The 22,159-nt window shown below is 41.8% G+C and overlaps 3 protein-coding genes across 6 annotated transcripts in view; 2 read left to right on the top strand and 1 right to left on the bottom strand.

Moving 5' to 3' along the window:
• ESYT3 (extended synaptotagmin 3) overlaps nucleotides 1-11,920 on the top strand; it is a 32,244-nt gene extending 20,324 nt beyond the window's left edge. Inside the window, exons 11-23 of the mRNA XM_050340515.1 lie at nucleotides 19-67; nucleotides 716-805; nucleotides 1,657-1,719; nucleotides 1,813-1,881; nucleotides 3,065-3,130; nucleotides 4,476-4,562; nucleotides 5,356-5,505; nucleotides 6,046-6,482; nucleotides 7,567-7,656; nucleotides 8,184-8,315; nucleotides 9,752-9,857; nucleotides 10,135-10,184; nucleotides 11,094-11,920. Of these exons, the coding sequence (XP_050196472.1) occupies nucleotides 19-67; nucleotides 716-805; nucleotides 1,657-1,719; nucleotides 1,813-1,881; nucleotides 3,065-3,130; nucleotides 4,476-4,562; nucleotides 5,356-5,505; nucleotides 6,046-6,482; nucleotides 7,567-7,656; nucleotides 8,184-8,315; nucleotides 9,752-9,857; nucleotides 10,135-10,184; nucleotides 11,094-11,130 (1,426 nt within the window). The 3' untranslated portion in view covers nucleotides 11,131-11,920. The remainder of the gene's footprint in view (nucleotides 1-18; nucleotides 68-715; nucleotides 806-1,656; nucleotides 1,720-1,812; nucleotides 1,882-3,064; nucleotides 3,131-4,475; nucleotides 4,563-5,355; nucleotides 5,506-6,045; nucleotides 6,483-7,566; nucleotides 7,657-8,183; nucleotides 8,316-9,751; nucleotides 9,858-10,134; nucleotides 10,185-11,093) is intronic.
• Nucleotides 1-22,159, top strand: part of TMEM37 (transmembrane protein 37) — a 132,704-nt gene that overhangs the window by 96,451 nt on the left and 14,094 nt on the right. The window lies entirely within an intron of this gene.
• Nucleotides 12,367-22,159, bottom strand: part of CEP70 (centrosomal protein 70) — a 10,503-nt gene continuing 710 nt past the window's right edge. For 3 of the 4 annotated variants that reach the window (XM_050340548.1, XM_050340549.1, XM_050340550.1), the window contains exons 3-16: nucleotides 21,881-22,004; nucleotides 21,382-21,562; nucleotides 20,900-21,069; nucleotides 19,759-19,818; nucleotides 18,980-19,079; nucleotides 18,513-18,601; nucleotides 18,093-18,167; nucleotides 16,927-17,026; nucleotides 16,064-16,234; nucleotides 15,304-15,450; nucleotides 14,621-14,789; nucleotides 13,947-14,061; nucleotides 12,942-13,021; nucleotides 12,367-12,574 (exon numbers count right to left, since the gene is read on the bottom strand). In XM_050340548.1, the coding sequence (XP_050196505.1) occupies nucleotides 12,492-12,574; nucleotides 12,942-13,021; nucleotides 13,947-14,061; nucleotides 14,621-14,789; nucleotides 15,304-15,450; nucleotides 16,064-16,234; nucleotides 16,927-17,026; nucleotides 18,093-18,167; nucleotides 18,513-18,601; nucleotides 18,980-19,079; nucleotides 19,759-19,818; nucleotides 20,900-21,069; nucleotides 21,382-21,562; nucleotides 21,881-22,004 (1,664 nt within the window). In that variant the 3' untranslated portion in view covers nucleotides 12,367-12,491. The remainder of the gene's footprint in view (nucleotides 12,575-12,941; nucleotides 13,022-13,946; nucleotides 14,062-14,620; nucleotides 14,790-15,303; nucleotides 15,451-16,063; nucleotides 16,235-16,926; nucleotides 17,027-18,092; nucleotides 18,168-18,512; nucleotides 18,602-18,979; nucleotides 19,080-19,758; nucleotides 19,819-20,899; nucleotides 21,070-21,381; nucleotides 21,563-21,880; nucleotides 22,005-22,159) is intronic. The other variant, XM_050340551.1, reaches the window with a different exon arrangement.

The following is a 22,159-nucleotide window of genomic DNA, read 5'->3' as shown; positions in this document are numbered from 1 at the left end:
TTGCTTTTTGCCTTTCAGCTTGCTTATAGGCCTAGTGGATGTAATGAATGACAGAACTGTTGACGAGGTAAAGATCACAGCTTATTTCTAAATGTGTTGGTGGTGTATGCTTACATGTGCTCATTTGTGCTCCCCCTCTGCTACTGCAGTATTTCTGTGTGCTTAAAGCTACCTTGCACACTTGCACAGTGGTTTTTTCACAAAAAGAAAATACCTTTACTCAGAAAACTTACGAAGTAGCCGTTACAATAATTTTTACAACCAAGGTGGCAACCCCAGGCAGCCATGAAGTTATCCTGAGCCAGCGATGGGATATCTTGTGTTTATATTTTGTGTCTCCTGTGTAGCAGACGTTTTGTACAAGGCTGTAGATAAGGTTTGGTGAAGCAGTCTGACTGCTGAGGGGAGAAACGATCTGATCTTAGGGTGGTTCATCCTGCAACCCAGCACTCTGCAAACAGTGTCAGGGTGCCTGTCTTGTGCTGCTGCTGGTTGGAAATATCCGAGTGCTTTGCCTGTATATGGGTATCTTATTCTTATTTTTCTGGCTTGTGTTTGTAAGTGGATGGATGTGCTACAATCTAAGTGTCAAAAGTGCAGTCTAAAGCGCTCAGAGTACAACTCATGTTGTCTAATGTACATTCAGAACTGCTACACACATATAAAAATTATTCTGCCCCACAGTTCTCAATTACCCTTTGTTGTCTCCGTTTAGTGGTTTCCCTTAAGTAAGACAACAAGCGGACACTTGCATTTAAAACTGGAGTGGCTTTCACTAGTAAACGACCAAGAAAAGCTACATGAGGTGAGTATATTTGCTTAAAGGATTCAGGTACTCTGATCCCTGTCCAGTGATCAACAAAGGAGTGTGTAAAATTAGGAACCTCAGGCAAACTTATGTGAGTTTATTTTTGTCTGGCAAAGTTCTGTTGTGATTCCCTCCCTGCCACTCCTACAGAGGAAGGGCATTTGCTTGCCCCAGGACCCTTGGTAATTCAGGACTAACTCTGGCAGCTCTTTTTGCTTGAATTGGCAAACCTTGGCTTGACTCACTGCAAAATAGCTTTTCTCAGGTTCTTTCTTTGAGAGTTTTTCTCCTCCCTCTTCATCTAGGATCTGTGTAGGACCTCAGGCCTCTGAAATAACCTGTACTAGTCATAGACAAATACCCAGAACTGGTGCTTGGTAGGGCCGTATTTCCAAATTGTTGCTTGTCCAGCAGAACTGCTTGGACAAAGCCCATCTCCCAGGGATGCCATTTCTTCAAAACCAACCAAAACCACTGGAGTTCCACTGAAGTGAATAAAACTGTTTCCAGGGTTTGTTCTGCTGATCCTGGATTGATGCTGATATATGTGGTTGAGCATGTTTTCAGGTGTCTTGCTGCGCTGGGGAACCCAATCAGTTCTGCACTGAGGGACTGACAAGCATTAGGGCCAGTGAATTGAAGAGACTTACACAACTTACTGGTCTGCTTAGAACTGTCACGCTGTGTTGGCTTCTGCTCCCCTAAACTGCCAGTTTTAGGAGAAAGGCAGAGAGCTGCTTAGCCTTCAGAAACTGCCCTTTGAATTTTGTTATCTTTTACACCGTCCTTGGTGGGTGTTCATGCCTACCTTGTGTTTTGTTTTGGCTTATCTTTCCCGGCCTTTGCAGGATAAGAAGGGTCTGTCTACAGCAATTCTGGTAGTCTACTTGGACAGTGCCTTCAACCTTCCAGTAAGTACGAACCACATGCAGCAACCTTCACTCCTGACCTTCTCTTTTTAAGACTACAAACTAATTGTTTTAAATACTCTTTTACTAATTCAGAAAAACCACTTTGAGTATTCGAATGGTGAATGTGGAGCAAAGAAGATCAAAAATAACAAGTACCTCAAGGTAAAATTTTTAGTTTTCTCCCTTGCTTGCAAAACAATGTTATGGATTATGGGGCATTGTAGCAACTGAAACTGGCTGTGGTTAAAGAGAAATACCCTCTCCACTGCCAGAATCTAAGTGACCAGGGGTTCAAAATAGTCATTGAAAGCCCACCCCTGCCCCAGTGAAAGTCTAGGAGATCCAAGTGAGAATGCAACACAGAAATTTTTGACTGTGTGTGTGGTTGTCTATACTTTTACACTTTGGACAGAGAGTCTGCAGACATCAGATTAGGTCATGATAACCTTTTGCTGTTGCTGAGATTCTTCACATACTGAGCTGTTCCAGCTTGACATTGGAGTGGGAGGAATATGCTTGTTTGGGGTAACCTTCCTGTTCACTGGAGACCTGACCACCAAATTCCTCCCACCTTGGTTTCAGGGGGATTCAGAAGGCCCTGTCATTCCTGCCTCCTCTCTCATAGCTTCTGTTTACTTTTCCCCCAAATACTGTATTTTGCTACTGTGATGTATATGGTGGGTATAGGGAAGAATGTCTTTCTCCCTTTTTTCTTGAACAAGTTACACACAATCACAGCTCTGAGCTATGGAAAAAGCTCCCCATTCTGTCCAAGTCGCTCCTCTCCTTAGTACCATCTTTACAATTGAGTTGAGTTACTAGGACTTAATGCTGAACCTCATTGTGAGTGCTTTGTATGCAACGCTGTGCCAAGAGCAATTCCTCAACCTTGACTTCTGTAGCATTAGTGTAGAGAAGCACAGTACAAGAGGTTCATTATCATTGCTTCTGGAAAGGAACTGTTACTTGATGCCAAAGACTTGCTTCTATCTGCAAGTCCTGAGCCTTGGAAACCAATTCTGAAAGCCATGTTTCATTCATGAATGATGAAGACTTCCCACTGAGCCTTCAGCTTTCTTCTCTGTTTCCTCTCAGCTTCTGACAATTTTTTAACTGCTCATCTATTGAAACCTAAGAACATAAAACATTGGCTTAAATACATACTCTTGGTGGTAAAGACTGTGCTGTGTTATGGCTGGAGGCTTTCCTGTGTACTACACTTTTCAGATGTCCTACATCTGAAAAATATTGTCAAGTAACAGTAGTGGTGTGATGTTGCTCTCTGTAAACTATAAATTTCTCAATTTTTTTTTCTGGTTTCTTTTTTCCTTTTATTAAATGACAGAAGATGGAACGAGAACCTTCCTCGTTTGTCCTGCTCACAGTTGGAAACAAGACTCAGAAGAGCAAGGTGACGCTGTTTTAACTGTTTTGCTTTCCTTAAATACTCTCTATTTTATAGGTGACTATTTCCAAGTATCTTCTAGGAAGGGAAGAGCTGTAGTTGTGGTGATAGCTGCAGAGCCTGGGAGGTGGGGGTCAGTCAGCACATGGAGCCACTGTATCACTGAGTTGTGGTGGTTAGTGGTTGCCTGATCAGCTGCTGTACAGATGTGTGGTTTTGTGCTCATTGCCACGAGGTCACATTGGTCAAGGCACTCTAGTTCTAAAAGGGTTGAAGAGGAAAAAATGATCGGTCTCAAATCTGGCTCATGCTTTCTCAGAGCAGGGTGTCGTTTGCATCAACCTGGCCTTTGATTCCCCATCAGAGTCTTTCCTGGCTCCTGTGTATCATAGTTTTACTGGTTTTATTTTTTTTCTTTTAGCTGTACCAGATGTATCTGGATCTCCTCCACTTCCCTTTCAGTTCCTTTTTCATTATTAAACATTACTTTTGCCCGATGAGTACAAGCAGCAGCTGAGCTCTGCCCTCCCAGTAGCTGCTGTGTTCATTGTCCTGCAGCTGGATGCAGATGAGGGCAGCCCTATGTTCTTTTGGACACCAAACAAATATGGATGAATCCTCTTGGCTACATGTGGGTGTATAGGACTGACACTTGTTTTCCTTTGTTTCCTCCACCTGCTCCACCCAGGAATTGGGTTCTGCTTGCATTTTTACCTTTTTTGGCTTTCCTCTCCCTACCCCATCACTTGCCTCTCCTAAGCTAGGTAAGACTTTCCCTGCTCCATCAGTTGTGGCCTGGCAGAGACAGCTGGTTTATGGAGCAGCCACAGCCCCCATGGGTGCTTTCCATGCTCTTTCATCCATGAAGTGGATGGTACTGAAGTTGTGCTGTTCTACTCTTCCCACAAGCTCTACACCCCTGAAACTGCCCCTTTAGCTTCCCTACCCTTCCCTGTCAGCTCACTGTGGCTTTGGGAGCTGGCTCTGGGTGTCTGCAGGCTGGAAGCAGCACTCTGGCTCTTCCTGGGTGGAGAGGTGGGAGGGAGGGAGCGGTGCCTTGCTGCAGGTGAGGCAGGCTGCTGGTCCAGGCAGCGCTGGCTAGGGCCAACTGCAGCTCACCAGACTTGTTCTTTGGCATTTCCACATCCCACAGAACTTGTTCTGGTTTTGCCAGAGACTTTGCTTCCGCACTCTTCTGACCTGGAATTTCCACTCTCTCCATACAGCTGGGGTGTAGCATCACTGGATAAAATGAAGAGGGTCACCGTGCCCCTCTCTGGTCATCAATGTCACGGATTCTGTGCTGCTCACAGAACAAGCTAATGTGTGTACCACGATCTTCTTGTTGCAGACCTGCAATTTCAGCAAAGATCCCACGTGGGGCCAGGCTTTCACCTTCTTTGTCCACAGTGCTCATTCCCAGTCTCTCCACATTGAGGTGAGAGAAAAGCCTTTCCTTTGAAGACCAACTGCACATCTGTAGGAAGAAACCTCTTTTATAGAGCTCAGTGCTGTTTTTTTCTGTGTGGGATTCTCTTATACTGGGTTCCTCCTACTTAAAAGGTAGAAGAAGTACCTGTTGTTGCACAGGTGATAACTGGTATCTGCCTTTGTTCTAGGATCACGTAGCGTAACATCTGAGTTTAAATGTGGGATATTTCTGGCTGCAAAGTGTAAAGAAATTTTTATAGGGGTCAGTGTGTAGTAAAGACATCAATATTTTGCTGTCAGAAATTGTAACCTTCATAATTCCCAACCAGAACCCTACTTCTTCACCTCAGTGTTCTGGCTTGTTAAGCAGTTCTGTCTCTCACCAGCAACATCTCAGTCACAGCCAGTTCTAGGGCTGGTCACTTGGATATTGTAGAATTGAACATAGAAGGTGTATTGAGGTTAAATAGGCTAAACAATTATCTAAAGAACTTGTAAAAGTTTAGGTCACTTGCCATCCCAGCTGCCTGGGACATTCTCCCTGAAGCAAGTCCAGTAAATCCTAGGGCCTGTTTTTTCTGCTAAGGCAGTTCCTTCTCTGCATACTTAGAGACGGGATTTTTACTCCAAACATATTAATTTGTTACACCCCTGAAATACTGGCATCACCCATTTGGAAGTAACCACATTTATGTCCAGAAGTAAATAAGCTAATTTTGGTTTCTATCTGAAATGCCTTCTTGCTTTGCTTCCCAGTTGGCCACCTAGTAAAAACTTTTGTTTCCTTTTTCCCCCTCTAGATAAAAGACAAGGAGCGGGATAGTGTGCTGGGAACTTCAGTGGTATGTCTGTCCCGCTTACTTGAGGACCCAAACATGACTCTGGATCAGAGATTCCAGCTGGACCATTCCAGTTCAGACAGCTTTATTCAGATGAAACTTGTGTTGCGGGTATGCAGTTCTTTCCCATATTCATTCGGCTTTCCTAGTGGAAGCAGCCAATTCTAACCAGTCAAAAGAGATGAAAGATAACTGTGGAGAAAGGCAGCTTTGCTTCACAGATAAGTACAAAGTAGAAGTGTGACAAGGTCTTTAAGTGCAATTAAGAGTGTGTGGTGGAGCTGAGAGGTAACCCTGAAGCTTCTGAAAACTTATTGTAGAGGCAAGGCTGAAAATCTTCTCCCAGCAATAAAGAGTTAGTCTGAGAAAATCTAAGCTGGGGAAATCAAACCTCCTCAACAGTAAGAGACACTGATGCTTAGGAGTCATTTTCTCACTGTGCTCTGCATCAGTGCTTAGACAGTTTTAAATGTATATGCAGTGGGACGAGAGAAGAGAACACCCTAGTGAATCCCACAGACTCCTTTCATCTCTAATGACAGGTTCCTGCTGTTACAGTTTTGTGGTGAAATTTTCTCCTGGGTGGTAATGCTGGCATTCACCCCAGTGCTTTGGGAGCAGCACTCACTGCCCTCCCTTGTGACTTTTTAGGCACTGAATGTTGAAGAACCTGATCCACAAAGAGTCAAGGCTGGTGTCAATGCCTCAAAGCAAGGTCCCGTGCGTGTCGTGGAAAAGGGTGGAAACCAGCAGAAATTTGTCTCCCCACCAGAAGTCTCCAAAGTACCTCCTGTCAGCAAAGACTCTGCAGCACTTGAATCCCTGCCAAAAAGGGACAGCGGAGAAGACCTGGACACTAAAGACAGTTCAGCAGCCCCTGTGCCAAGTGAAACTGTTGCAGGCCCTGATGGGGCAGAGCACAAGCAGAACCCAGAGCATCGCCCGCCGCCGGTGCTGCACAGCGGAGTGGCCGCAGTGCCCACGCTGCCGGTCGTGCAGGAGCTGAGGCTTGCACCCAGTGTCACTTCTCTGGGTTCTCTGCCTTCTTCTTGCTTCGAATTAAGCAGCAGCAATCTGGACATTCATAAGTAGGTGTTCTTCCAGCTGAATTGTTCTTCTCTTGGGAAAGTTTAGGTATTATAGATCACTGTTGCATAGAGGTGAATTCAAGGGCTGCTGTGTCATTTGGTGTCTTCGGTCTCAAGTCACCTTACAAAGAATTGACCTAAGTATTTCAGTCAGCAGCAAAGTAGATTACAGGGCACTATCAGGTCAGGTGTAAAGAGAAAACATTTCCTCGCTGGCTTTCCTAAGAGGTGCTGCATATGTTGGCTTTATATTGTTGAAAAGCCTCTCTACGTTCCTGGCTGCCGTAACACTAATTTAGCAACAGGATATTGGAAGTCTGAGCATCCCACTCGTGTAATAACATAAAGTCTTCATAAGTTTATCTGGCTGCTTAATGCTTTGAATGCTGTGTTTTATCAAGCAAATTTTAAGACTGATGATGCTGTGAGCAAAGTTTTTGTGGATAGGTGTGCTTGTGTTTGTGTCCTTCCCACAGTGCTCAGTAGTCTGTTCTGTTGATGTCTCTCCTGGGGGGGCAGAATGGATCTTGTAGGATCCTTAATGAACTGAAGTATCAGAGAAGGTCCACCCAACTGAAAAGAGCATCAGAGTAGTTATAAACCTGAATGTGAAGCCCAGCTCCTGCTCTTCAGTCTTGTACTGCTGGGCTGGCAAATTCTCTAGCTCTGAGCAGGGCTTCATTTATAAAGTATTTTTAAACCATTTTAAACAATGTTTTGGGATTTGGAGCCACTTTAATAACACGTAGAATGAAACATAAAGAAGGTCCCATTTTGCATATACAGACATTCTTGCTGTGTAATACACTAAACTGTACTTTGCTGCTCTATCTGCAGCAGACCACAAAGGGGCTTTTTTTGGCAGTTTTGTACTGTGGAACTGAAATCAGGTTTGTGCAGAGAAGGCAGGGACGGTGCTAACAGGAGTGTTGATTCTGTGGAACCTCTGTGGTCCAGCTGCTTCCTAGAAAGCAAACCTTAGGATGCCAGGAAGAAGAATAGTGCCCTGAAAGTTGGTTTTAGTCTGCATGTGGTGTGTTCAGTAGCAGTACTGAAAGGCTTTGACTGTGGCAATGTCTTGCAGTGGTACGGAAATGCCTCTGGGGGAGATCCAGCTGACAGTCCGTTACGCTTCCGTACGGCAGAGCCTCGTGGTGCTGGTGAACGGCTGCAGGTAACACTGACAATCGCTGAAAGAGAGGGGCAGAGCTCTCTGGGCTTGTGTCAGGCATTCAGCAAAGCTGGAGCAGAACCAGGGCAGCAGGGGATGCCCTAGCACTGGCTGACCTCAATCTGTGCAGCCTCACTGGGCCCAGCTCTGGTCAGTGCCAGCAGCCGGTCAGGGAGAGAGGCTGGCAAGTGGTGCCCGTTGCAGTAGAGACGCTTCAGCTGTCATCCACCCAAAACTTCCTCTGAACAGTACTGACAACTGATGTGTGTCTTGGGGTGTCATGATAGGCATCATGGCAAGGATTGATATCTATGCCTGAATTTGTAATTGTTAATTTAGGAACCCCGATAAGTGGCCCACACACTCAGCAGTGAAAATTCTGTTTAAATAAATGTCCTTTAAAGTTTTAGTTCCGACTCCCAGGATGAGTCTTTTTGGCCCATGAAGGTTTGGTCTGATTCCATGAGAGTCAAGTTATTAAAACACACAGTAGGAAAACCTGCCTTGCTTATCTGTATTTCTTTTAACAGAAACTTAGTACCTTCCTCCAATCAGGGAGTAGATCCATATGTTCGTATATACCTGCTTCCAGATAGGAGGTGGACAAGCAGGAAGAAGACTTCTGTTAAGAAGAAAACACTGAACCCTCAATATGATGAGAAGTAAGAAAATGTTAATTAAGGTTTTGGCTGGAATAGTTACGGTGTCTATGTAATGAAAGGGCTTCCTAAGGTGTGCTGCTGTTGGTCCTGAGGACTGTCTTGTGAACGTTCGCAGGTCTTCTCAAACAAATGGCACTTTAACTGTGATTTCCAAGTACTTGGGGCTGGCCTTACAATGCCTGTGGTGTTGTCCCTCTGTAGGAGGGCACACCTCCTTCCCTGCCCTGATCCCAGCAGGTGCAGGCTGCACTTGCTTCCTTGCAAACAGCCATTCCCCTACCCACGTTTAACTCCCCATCGTGGCAGAGGCAATCTTTTCATCCAGGTACCTCACAGAACCCACTTCTCTGTTCATACTGCTTTGCCTGATGCTTGTTTGGACACCTTTCCAAAAGTCCAAGGCAGAAGTACAGAGCCTTTTGAGACTGGGCCATTCTTTGGGCAGACAGATGGGTGTTGTCATCAAGACCTGGTGGTACAGGGTAAAATGCTTTCGTTTGCCAACAGTGTCACGTGCACAGCTCTGCCACTGGAATGGAGCGTATTTTGTATAAACCCAAACACAGAAATGCTTAGAAGAAGAGCTCTTTTGAGAGGTGCTTTTAATCCCATAACTAGAGGAAGGTACACATATATGATCCTGGGTGATTTGGATTTTTCCTGTGTTGTGTCCTTTTTGTAAGTCAGAAATGGAGAAAAGATTTAAAAATATTGCATCTTAACACTCAAAACACTGGAGCTGTGGATTTTTCTGCGTATTCCCAAGTAGCTCCACTGATTCAGTGCCAGCCCAGCTGTTGGGAACATCATCTCATTTTCCTCATTCTCAGGGTTGATGTATCCTATACATCCTCAATTAAGGATAATAGGTTGGGCAATGCTTAGCTCCAAAACACATTACCTGTTTTACAGCTCTGACTTGAGGAAAAGCTATTCAGGTGGGCAGAACTGTAGTGATTTAGCATGGACAAAACTCACTTGACATTAGTGATGTGTGCCAGAGGCTTGAGTCAGAGCCATTAAGAATTTAATTGTCACAGGTTTCAGCCTTTGTTCTTCAGTGCAAGGCTGCTCTGTGAACTTGGGGGTTTGGCTCAGCTATTTCCTCTGAGTAATGAAGGTTGCATGGAAAACATGCTGGTCTTCCACAGAGGGGAAAAATGATAGTAAATGGCATTTCATCATGGATGCATGTTTTCCTCCTTCCCCCGGCACAGTGAACAGTCTGAACACAGTGTAATAGTCTTTCATGAGGCCTGGAAGAGGTTTCTTGCAATGTGAAAGAAATCTAACAATGGATTTGCCTTTCCTGTGTCTTCCTTCCCTGTTAAAGTCTTGGCCACTGATGTTGTACTCTGTCACCGTAATCTGGCCACTGACGCTTACAGGATTTTAAGTTTTGACTTAAATCTCTCCTTTCTAAACTTTACTTTTAGGTTCGAATTTTTTGAATCTTTGGAAAATGTCAAGAAAAGGACACTGGACATTGCAGTGAAAAACAGCAGGCCATTCATTTCACAGGAAAGGAAGGATCTGGGGAAAGTAAGTTTAAAGAATCCGCACTACAGATGTAACAGAGCTGAACAGTCTGGGCTGTTCCTGTAATCCTGAAATGCAGCTCACTGGCAATCTGGAAACAACACCTTCTGCCAGATTTTCATCTGAAATCAGGCTGTATCCATGTGGAGGCTCCTTTTCACTTGGGCCTGAGATGCAGCCCCAGAACTAGAGAATGGGTCTGACTTGGGAGGAGTGCTAGCTTAGCTAATCAATTTGTATGCTGAATAATATACAAACAAATAAAATTTGCTTTTTAAAGGTGCGGATCGACCTGTCCCAGGAGGACTTAATAAAAGGTTTTGCACAATGGTAAGTACCATGTCCATGCTTCCAAACCCTGCCCATTGCTTTGTTGGGAGAGTTTGCATGACTGTTATTGGAGTGCTGGTAACTCGGCTGTGTTTGGGTGAGCAAGAATATCTGACCTGCAAACGCAGGACTAACTTGAACTAATCTGGTAGTTTTATCTAAGTTGTGTGTTAATCCATGGGCTGTGCGGTGCCTGCCCTGGGAGACAACTTTAATGAGATGCCTGTGTGTCAATTATAGTCTTCAGCATATTTTAAGTTACCATAAAAGCCATGGGGACACATAAGTAAAAGAATTATGTTTATTAAAGCAACCTTGCAACAAATTTTAACTTGGATAAAGATCTTAACTAAATGCTCTGATCAGCAATATAAATATATATATGATAAAACTTTAATTACAAAGCATTTATAGAAACTATTATAATAAGCCACTTACAGTTCTGCCTGTGTGTTCCCTGTGGTTCTGAGGTTTGTGTGTTCATTGGTCTGAGGCAGAGACTGAGAACCCAGCTTGGGTGTTTTTTCCACTTCTACGTCTGTAGTTAATGGCAGTGGTTCTTCCTTCTTTCTCCTTCAATGGAGCCCAAGGAATGCAGTGTGGGTAGTTCGGGAGCTTGCCGTCCACACAGGCAGTGAGGCAATATTCCAGATAGGAAAACCGTGTTCCCCTGGCCCAGCTTGCGTGTGTGTGTGTGTGTGTCTCAGGGTAATTATGGGAGGAGGGAAAAATGACGCACCCAAAGTTCCTGGCAAAGAGCTGAAGTCTGAGGCCATCTCTGGAGCCTCCTCTGCCAGGCTCCCTGTGAAGGCCAAGCATTAAAGCAGCCCAAGTCCTCTCTATTGTGGCAGTTAAAACTGTAAAGAAAGTCTTAAACTACTGTAATTACTCATTGTGTCTGTCTTGCAGGTATGAGCTGACAAGGAGTAGACGCAGGAGAATTTGATGTCTTCTCATGTACATAAGTTACTAATTTTTCAACTTTATATGAATGTACATATCTCTTGTAATTATTGTGTTTTGCACAGTCATTGCAAATTTGAAGCAATCTCCAGCTCAGGACATGTAAATTTAATGATCCCATTTGGAGATTATTTCTCACTGAAGTTAAAAAATAGACCTATTTCCTCTCCCTCCACCCCCCCAGGGAATAATTTGTCCTTAGAGAATAAGTCCTTTATTTTTGCCATTTCTGGCAAATCACCTCCCAAAGGACCTGTAACTTTGAATCGTCTCTTAAGGAAGGGTTGTACCTGAGGATATTTTAGATTGCCAGCCAAGTGTCATTATTTTGCTTGGCAGTCTCATGTCCCCAGGATCTCGTTCATGTTGTTTTAACATGAAAGTGTTGTACTTTTTTGCAGCAGCATTCTTCAGCTGTAGGGCTACAGAACCCATTAGACTTTAAGACTAAGAGTAATTATTTTTTGAGAAACTAAGAAATTGGCATTCCACTGTTTAGAAGTACCTTTGCAGACTGTGGCTGCAGGTATGTAAATAATGAGCTTCCAGAAGCAGGGAGCTTAGTTTAGCAAGATGTCATTAAGGTTTTAGTTTGTGACACCTTAATAGGTTTTGTCCTTTGTTACAGTACATTTCAAAATCTTGTAAACCCGGATTATGCCTGTGGAACAGCAGAGTTTTGTAAACTAAGCTTTATTAATATTGAGGCAAAATATTTTTGGAAGCTTGGTGTACTTGTTTCTGTACAATAAACTTCAGTCTTGCATAAGAAACTTGATCTATTCCTTTCTAAAACTGACTTTTGGCATAGACCATGGTAACTTCCAACCATCATCTGAAGCAAATTTCCCATATTTTTGGCCTAGATTGCATTAATCCAGTCTGCTTCAGTCCACAACATGAGAGAATATTCACTAAGTAACAATGTGGTGGCATCCCAAACTGATCTGAAAATGCAAACAACATTTTAAAATGGGTCTCCAGAAAACTAAGATAGGCAAATGCTGAAAGTGTGAGGGCTGAGGCAGTTGGAGCACCTTTATCTCATACTGACTGTGTCAGGAACATTCAAAATGCCTGTTGGTGTAGTGTGCCTGGTTGTGTGCTAGGTTCAGTTTCCTAGACTGATAGAAAGTGTATCTCTCTCTGGGATTGAGAAGACCAGGTAATAGCAGTTAGGGTGAAAGTTTTCCTTAAATTGATCAAGAATTAAGAAAAATTTAAAAAATTGCAGCAACTTTTATTTATAAAAAATCTGTAATTTTTGCTTGTGGTAACAGTTGTTAGAGGTAGCTGTAATTCATATACATCAACAGGTATGTTCACAGGTAAGATAAATCCTGCTCAGGAAGAGCAGAATTGCTCTTGACCAGCTCTCCATTTCAGGTTTCGCACCACAGGTAAAATATCATCCACATTACTGATCTCTGCAACAGAATGGAAAGCAAAATGGTAAGGCCTATGTACCCAGAACACCTTCAAGATCAGCCAGAACTCTAACTTAAATGTTAGAAAAACAGACAGTGAATAAAATATACTCCTCATACCTTTAATCAGTTGGGCTTATGAGTAATATGGTTGAGTATATGCATATTCAATGAAAATAAAGTATTTTAGGCACTTCAAGAGGAAAAATAGAAAGAAGAGGAAAGGGAGACAAAAGGTAGCACTATCTCTCACATGCTTATTGTGTTTTAGCATGCCAGGAGTAAACAAAACACTTGTTAGTTTTTTAAAGTTCTATGAGGAAACATTTGCATGAAGATAATTACAACTGTTGCAGATATTACTCACCTAGAAGACAGAGCAAATCTTGGATGAGAGCTTGGAATGGTGGAAAGAAGCGCTCGTGTTCCTCTAGTTTATTGATGATACTGAAATGTGCAAGTGAGAATGTCAGACAAGGGCTGCAAGGACATTGCAAGTTCATCTCCTTGGCTGTTCTGTCACTCTGTGTCATGACTTTGTGGAAACACTGCTACTTAGTATATAAAACCACCGACACCAAAACTCTGTTCTCCAGTCCTGAAACCTGCAGCCACCAAGAGTTAGCTGTCACGAGGATCTCTGATTTCACTGTTTATGCCCTGCATATACCCTTCCTTTCCTCCTCACGTGGCACCAGGGTGTCTGTGGACTGGATCATTAGTCTATATATGCTAAATATACTATCTGGGGGTGGCTGATAAAACTGCCTTGGAGGTAGAGCTAGAAATGCTTTATAAGCAGCTGTTCTTTAGTTAAAACTGTGAGGAGTGAGCACAGAAAGGCTGAGAGAGTATTGTTAACTCAGCATGTGTCAGACTTGTTGCCTGCTCCCATTTTTAGTCTGTTGAGTAGAGCATAGGCTGAATGCGAGCTCTCACAGTCTGCTACCACCCAGATGTGGCTGTCATCTGTTGAAGATGGAACAGGTAGGCAGCTTGAGGCATACACTGCCTTAGCAACTCGTACACTTCAGCATTACAGCTGAAACTTGCAACACGTTCTCCTCCCACCCACGTGCAGGATTTGTCTCCCGATGAAACACACATCCCATTAAGGCTTCTTTGATCACCTTATCCATGCAAACCACAGGGTGTTTTGGAATCTTCTGGCCTCAGTTCTTTGCCAGCTTTTGAAATCCTTTTGAAAGGATTCCAGAGTTGTTTCAAGTAGGATAATAGTAACACCTCTGCTCTTGCAGTTCACTGACTTCATAACGTATGATTGGTTTCTTTCAGCATCAGTTTAGCCAGTTCCCTCAATCATTGCATTTGATGTTTGAGGAATGGTCACCAATGGAACAGCCCCACATACCTGTGGATGTCCTGAGTCCCCAGAAGCTGCTGTACCTGCTCAGTCACGTTCTTATTAATGATGTCACATAGTTTCCCAACAGTATCCACTACCACAGTGGGTGGAGCTGAACTGTCTGTGGAAAAACAAACACTTCATGTGTCTTGTAACAGTAATAACAGGGAAGTATTTTAGACAGAGTTGAATTCTTGCAGATGTCCAGACTTTATTTGCTTTTTATAGATCTAGGCATACACATTCCATCATTCACAGAAAACAAAGTGCCCATGGTCAGAAATAAACAAATGTTAACTAGGAATGGGGAATCTCTCACTAATCCTCTAGTGGCTAAAAAAAAATTGGCAGAGCTGTGAATCGTCACAGCAGACGTGGTACTAAAGTGCACCCTACAATGTTAGTGGAAATCAGCCAACTAAAATTACATATCTTGAGAGAGGGTTCCTGTGACGCAACAGACACATTATAGTGCCTATGCCAACAGGAACTTGCTTAATAAATATTTTGTTAACACCCAGAACTTGTTTTGGTATTGGATTTTATCTGTTTTGACTACTGTGACTGAAGGTAACAGGCTCCTTGTCCTTTTCTCCCTCAATTTCAGAAGAACTAGGCTTGGAGAAGGCATCCTATAAGCTGTAGTTATTACAGGGACACGAGGCTTCCTCAGTCTTTACCTAGTTCCAGGAGCTCATGGAGATTCCTCATAGCGTTGGTCATTTCCCCAAGCTTTGTGTAAACCTCATTCATTCGTGGATAAACACCATTCAGAGAATTCACATCAAACAACTTCTGGAAGTGGGAGACTATCGCAGACAGGGTCTGCAAGGACTGTGTCTGGCTGTTCTGTAGCAAGCAGGAAGAACTCATCAGTGTTACTGTTTAACAAGGCAAGGACACTTTAAAACTGTCAAACACTCCTAAAAACAGTCTGAAGAAACAGGGGTGTAACTTCCCTTATTAAATCTCAGCCTTTCAAATATTTTTAAATCTGAAGACATATTTTCAATATCTTTTAGGCACAAATATGTACTAAACCCAAAATACTCTTTCAAAAGCTTTCTTCTCTGTTGCTGAGAAGTACATTTATGTATTCTCAGCACTGACAGAGAAACAGAACAGTATCATTCCTGAGACTACAGGGCAATGCAAATTCAGTGCTGGTCAAGTGCCTTTGATCAAAGCAGTCTTCCCCAAGGTGAATTTATCCATTATGTTAAAACAGTCTTTGACTATTGCATGTCTTCAAACAGATATTTCTTAAACCCCACAAGGCTTTCAAATGCACCAATCTAATCACCGTGTGAAGAATGCATTTAAGAATGTAACCTGTGATTATGAACCCCTGGGTGAGAAATACCTTTTCCTTATTTTCTATTTCTTCTAAAATTGCATCTACTATGAACTGGAGATCTTCAACTCGTATGGATTCTCTGTTATCCTGTGGATCTGCAGTATGCCAGGGCATCAGTTCCAGAGACAGTTTTCTCAAGGACCTATGCAAATCCTTTTAAAAGAAAGGAGGGGACACAACTTATTTTAGAAACTGCTTAAAGTTGTTTTTACTACAGAAACAGGCAGACTTGCTGTTTCTCATATGCAAAAACATTCCAGTGTTGGAGATAGTAAGGTTTTAGCTTTCATGGAATTTAAGCACTGTATCTTGCTCTCATTCTTTGATTCGAAAACAACAGTTACAGTCTAAAATCACTATATTTACTGTTTTACAGTTTCAGTCAATTAAGAAGTTTTGGTCACAGAGAGTTTGGTTTTAAACAGAACTATTTAACTTGTATTTGGATCAAAAAGTTTCTGTTCTGGCCAGACAAAAGGAAGAAAGAGAATGCACGGTCATTAATGTGTGAAGTCCAGATTTTGAAGCATAATTGTCTTCTTATGGACTCAGCAGTGAACAAAAACACTTAAATGATATGCACAGAGGAGTATCTCTGGTATGTGTTTCACATGGACAGCACAACTACTTTTAAAACTTAACAGCCAGTCAGGCAATAACAAAAGCTACACACAGAAAAACCCACACAGCTACATACAGGGAGAGACCGAGGAGGGGTCAGCCCATGAAAGGAAGACTATAAAGCCAAGTACAGTAAGGTCGTTACCTTTAAGGCCATCAGCTGATCTGCCCACATTTCTATAGTGAGGGGGAGGTGCTCAAATCCACATTCCTGTCTGTTCTCTTTAGTATAATTTTGCACTGGCCCTTTGCTGCGCCGGTATATTAATGGGGGAGCTCTTGGACTTCGCAAAATAGAATCAATATGGGACAAAATCTTCAAAAACAAAGAACAAGTGTTATTGCTCAAATATGTATGACATTTTGTAATAAAATTCCTCTCTTTCAGTCACAACTGTCTTAACATTAAATCACAAATAGCTCCAGTATTATTATCCATCCAATATTACTATCTGATGATTTTTACACAAGCATTCAATATGTAATAGATTCAAAGATTGAAACATATACTAGCTAGAAGATATGATAAAAGTAATGCAAATATAATTCCCTTTGAGGGATACTTAACATTTATCCGCTCAAGGCATTGTTACTTCCACAGTTTACACTTTGCTAAGTTTTATTATATTTGGGATTTTTAATTTGAAGAAAAACAAAAGCCACTAACTCCACAGGTGTGCTTAAAACTGTAACCTAAGGATCTGTTTTGCCCAAGACCTTGAACAAATCCGCTGTCCTGAAAAGACTTCAGCTAAATCATGGATTTGATATTTACCAGCCTAGTGTCTGCTTTCTTACTATATTTTCAGGTAGTTTACAGAGATAGAACAATTAAGAACCACTTACATTAACTGCCAAATCCAGGACATTACTCATCTTACACAGAGGACTTGATAGGAACTCTTGGACTCGAACGAGCACCCACCAGTTTAGGTGGTTAAACAAAACGTGTATAGTATTTCATTGTAACAGTGCTAGATACACACAGCACAGATGAAATCTGTGTACCTGTAAGTACTGCCGGCAAGCTGCCTGCAGCTGATCCACTTCTGCAGTGCTCACAGATTCTTTCTTTTCTTCTCTTTCTCCAGTCCTACTCCCCAAAGATCTGCACAAAAATACACACAGCGGGTTACACAAACAGCCTTAGCAGGAGATACTACTTTCAACCTGATGAAAGAACCAGGTACGTAGCACCTACCAAGTAAAATCTCCATGTTACGCTGTTGGCTGATAAAATTTCATCAGACTGAACTAGTGCAGACTGACAACACAATACCTAATAATAAATATCACTGATTTATCTCAAACTTCCAGGTTATTCCAGACTATATACTGATTTAGAAGGGACACCACCAGGTACACAGTTGTTTTGTTTACTGTGGCTGAAGACTTAAAATCCAGAGTTTTACTCAAAAGGGTCAAATTCCAAGCTCAGTCTTTATCTGCTTCTGCTGGAACATCTTTCCCTGGCTAACGATACACAGCTTGACACCCCTCCTGTCAAATCGAAGATGACTTTCTCTAAAACTACAATCTAATTAATACTGCACAAGAGAAAAGACCATTTAAATATACACAATGTGTATATTTATTTTAAAGTTTAAGTGATGTCTTTTTCAGGCTATAAAATATTTATCATTTCATATACACATACACAAATGACAAAGTGAAATTACAGATCAAAATACTTCCATCTATACTGGATCTTTAAAGACCTTCCATGTATTTTCTTAGCAACAATTCAGAAAACCACCAAGTCAATTTCTAAGAATAATATGGACATAACTTCAGTAGCTGCAACATTTTGCCAACTCGTACCTTCACATTCATAATCCATAATGTAACCAGTAGCTTGCTTTATAGTTCATGAAGCAGCAAACACCATAGATGGCCCTGTCCTTATAGCCTGCAATAGCCCTCAAATCAAATCCGGAAAGACAAAGTGAAATAAAAAAGACACGCTGCCGTGCCCCCATTTGGAGACCCTGCCATCATTTCAGAGATACACAGGGCTTTGGAAACCCAGCAGCATTTGCTGCCCATAATCAGGCTCTGAGGAATGCTGATAAGGTACATGCTGTATAAGACACTATCTACATTACAAGTTGCAGAATAACTTTGCTTTCAGAAATCCAGAGGATTCATGAAAGTTATTAAAGAAATATACTTACTGGATAGTTTTCTTTAAAGCTTTCTCTAGTTTCTTCACTTGGTGCTTGTGAAATTTTAATTCCTGTGCAGTTGGTCTGATGGAAAGAAAAAGCGCTGTATTATATGTCTTGTACTGGGAGGTATCTGTAAAATTTAGCCAAGCAAAAAAAAAAGAAACCTTTGCCAGTGCCAACACATTATTCTGGAAATTAAATTCTGCTACATTTCTATGTGATAACAGCAATAAACAGCAAACTAATCACTAGCAGTTGTTATTAACAGTGTAGGAAGGGGAGTTTGGCTGTCACTGCCATATCGTATTTCTTTGATTGCAGATTTTATACTACACTTGTACAACCACCAGTGCTTTTGGTTTCTTTCTTTGTAAAGCAAAGTCTACTGAAATGGCCTTGCAAAGGATGATACTTATCCTTTCTCACCTTATTTCCAAATCTTTTTTGAGATTTGTATTTTCAAGCAAAAGCTCTTCATTCCTGGCTTTTGTTTCGATAAGTTGCTTCTGGAAAGACTGCAACATAGACTGGGTTATTTCTTTTATTTCACACACTTCTTAACCAACAACTTGAACAATTTAAAGTATGTCCATGTTAGGGAGGGTTCACAATTGCCTGTACAGCAAAACAGCACGGATGAGGAATAAATGACTAAGACCAAGAGCTGCATTAGACCACAAATGGAGAACTGTGACTATGCAGTCCCCAGCAAAGACTCACAACACAGTGCTGAACCTTTGCATAAAGACAGGGAACCCTGCACAGAGAGGTTAAAAGTTCAGAAGACATGACAAGAACGAGGGACAGAAATCAAACATGTTTATGTTTCTAGGTGGCTCTTGAAGGGTTACCATTTAGAGATCTGCACTGATTTAGATTTGGCAGTTCCATACCGTGAGCAGTGCTCTGTAATTAGGAGTAGCATCTAGATTTAAGAATTCTTCCCTGTTTTTTCCTTCTCTCTGTACCTGGTCTTCATCTTTTTTATACTGCCTATTGGGAAAAAAAATAATTGTCTGAGCTTACTGCAATTCAATTAACTCAAAAATCTAAGTTGGTTTAGTTAGCAGTGATGTATGATAATAATGTTTCCATAAATTACAAAGTAAATAGAATAGAAATTCTGCCGTAAGATCCACTGCTCTAATTCCTGGGAAAGCTGCTTCACATGCTAATTAAGTGCACTTATCCTCAAGAGAAACTCCAGTACAAGCAAATCCCATTTCAGTTTTCAAGATAATAATCTCAAACTATAGGAATGTGTCAGGTATCTGCTTGTTGCTTTGCACGGTGATAGAGCTGAAAACCCAGTATTCCTTTAGTTTAGTAGATCATTCGACTGAGCACAGCTAATGCAGTAATTCTGGCAAAAGAAGAAGGGAAAAAAAGAAAAAAAAAGGAAAAAAAAAGGAAGAAAAAGACTTAAAGCTCAAGTGCCTGAATATCCCAAATTTCCCAGCTGTCCTGGCCTCCTGGCTGAGGAGCTGCTTAGCCTGGACTGACAGTCATTCCTTTGATAAATCCAAACTTCTATGACCATTACAACCTTTTGCTGTTTCTTATGTTCTAGAGAGATCTGGAGCACAAAATATTTACCACTATATGGTTTAAGAACAGTAAGGGGTAAATAAATTTTGAACAGTAGTACCATAAGGCATTAGACAAGACCTACCTCAGCTCCTTTTTAATCTGACTAATTTGAGATTCATAATAATCAATTAGACAAAGGTACCTGAAGAAAGGAAAAATGGCATTTTGAATTTCAGATAATCTCAAAAAACTCATGCCTGAGAGATATTGTGACCAACCCAGAGGAACAGGCCAGCTTACACACCTGCACTGCACTTCAGAAGTGGTTGTTCCAAACAGTGGGTTTTCTTTCACACCAAACAAATATGATCACAGTTTGCCAAAACAGAAAAGTAGAGATATTAACTCTGTACTAATCTAGAACTGGCAAAATCATTCAAGAGGAGGAAAAAGCCTAAATCTGCCCAACAGCCTCCTCATCTTATGACTTACCCAGCAAGCTTAACAGAGAGGCACAGTCAAAATAAAGTGGCTTGAGCACTCTGAGATTGTGTTTTGGAGAGACACACGAGAGAGCACAGGGAACCAAATTCAGTGATTCCTCCTCTCTTACCACAAGAGCATGAGGAAAAGGCTGTGCACACACAATCCCTTTTAGAAGCTTGCCAGGTAAACATCTGTGGCCAGGCCCAGAAAGCAGGTGACATCAGCACAGTAAAGCAGTGGCTACCTGAGGCCTAAGAACTGGCAAATCTCTGAGTATAGCAGAGCTACGGAAATCCTACTGGGTTGGGATACTTTCAGAACTTACTCTAAAGTACTTTGCAGCCTCACAGCAAGCCTGCAGTCAGCAGTTGCAAAGCCCCTTGTCAAAACTGGAAGGGTTCTTTTTTTTGGGGTGGGGAGTTGGGGATCATATCTCTTGGTTTTTGGTGGTTTGTTGTTGTTGTTGTCATTTTTTTTAATTTACATTTTTAAACGTTAGAATCCCAGGATGAGATCATCCTAGCAGACACTGCAGTTCCAGAAAAGAGTGAATCATTCCCTTCCCTTTGCTGACACCTAGTGTAGGCAGTGGCTGGTAATTTTTTAATTTCTGCCATGGATTTATCTGTCTCACAATTTTACAAAAGAAAAAAAATATCACTGCACTACTATACCTTTAAAAGAATTCATATTTCAGGTTGCACTCCTAAGGCCTCTAGCTTTTTTGCTTTTCTTTTCCATATAAATATCAAGAAGCATGACTTTAAAATGTAAGATCCCAATATAAGATCACTTACTTCTGATCTAGAAGAGACTTGGGAGCTCTTTTGCAAAACTGACGAAACATTTTGTTTTGAGTGGCAACGCGGTGCTGCTCCTCCATCCCAACCTTGCTCAGCTCCTTCTGCAAACGGGCAATAATCTCTTCCTGTTCTTGCAGCTTTTCCTGCTGCTGTTGGTATTTTACCTGTGAAGAGGTAATGGGAGCATTATTAAACTGTTCTGGCCCCCAGATGACTGTTCTGTCAGGTGCACACTTGGTCCCAAGGAGGATTAATCCTTGGGTTTTAGCCTTAATGAAGAGACAGTGGAAGAAGACACACAGGTATTTTTCTAAGTTATTGCTATAAAATTCTGCATGGCTCAAAAAATCTTCGCTCTAGACAGTGTATGAACTCTATGACCCAAGACTCATACTTATTTTTATCAATGTAAATATTTTCAGATCTTTTAAAAGAAGACTAAAATTTGATTCCTCAGGCAGCACTATCCAAACTACCTGGGAAGCCTGCTGGTCTTTTTGAAGTTCTCTGACTTGGTTCTGTTGCTGGCAAGCTTTAGCGATGGTTTCATCTTCCAGCTGACGAATTTTGGCCTTAATGTTTTTCACCACATTTTCCAAATCATTAGCCCTTTGCTCTTGTCGAGATGCCCGACCTTGTTCTTGTCGTACCACATCTCTGGAAAAAAAGAAATCCTTCACTTAAATTGAACTCATTTCACTAAACACAATGCAGGAAGCACACACCTGATATCACGTGATGATATTTGATCCCACAGCAGCAAGTATGGGAAATATGCTGGTATGGGAAGAAGCAGCGGATGAAATAACGGAAGAGCTCAAAAGGAACTAGGCCAGCATTGCTGCACATTGGGCAATAATATCAGGAAAAGGATCTTGGGCCTCTGATAAGACAAGATCTCCACTGGGCAGGAGATGCACACTCATAATACTTTCACTTTGCATTAGCAGGCAAGTTCCTTCCACTGTGTCTTACCTAAGGCATCGATTTGTCTCCATAAGTCCCTGCATCAACTTCTGCTGTCGCTCAATGTCTTCCACCAGCGTTTTTAATGCAAGTCTTATTTCTAGAGAAGACTGACTGTCTAGGACAATCATATCTGGAGATACAAAACATGAACAAAGTCAAAATGAGAGGCTTTTAACAGCTGGGCAAGGTTGCATGTCTGCTGCCATTTGGAAGTGACAGCTTTAGAGATGCCTTACGAACTTAGGCTTACTACCTCCAAATACAAAAAGTAGTTAAATTAGCATT

This window comes from Myiozetetes cayanensis, unplaced genomic scaffold, assembly GCF_022539395.1.
Source record: "Myiozetetes cayanensis isolate MyiCay16 unplaced genomic scaffold, myiCay2020 scf9, whole genome shotgun sequence".
Taxonomy (NCBI): domain Eukaryota; kingdom Metazoa; phylum Chordata; class Aves; order Passeriformes; family Tyrannidae; genus Myiozetetes; species Myiozetetes cayanensis.
Note: the sequence above shows the minus strand (reverse complement) of the source record. Positions and strands in the feature narration are given on the sequence as shown.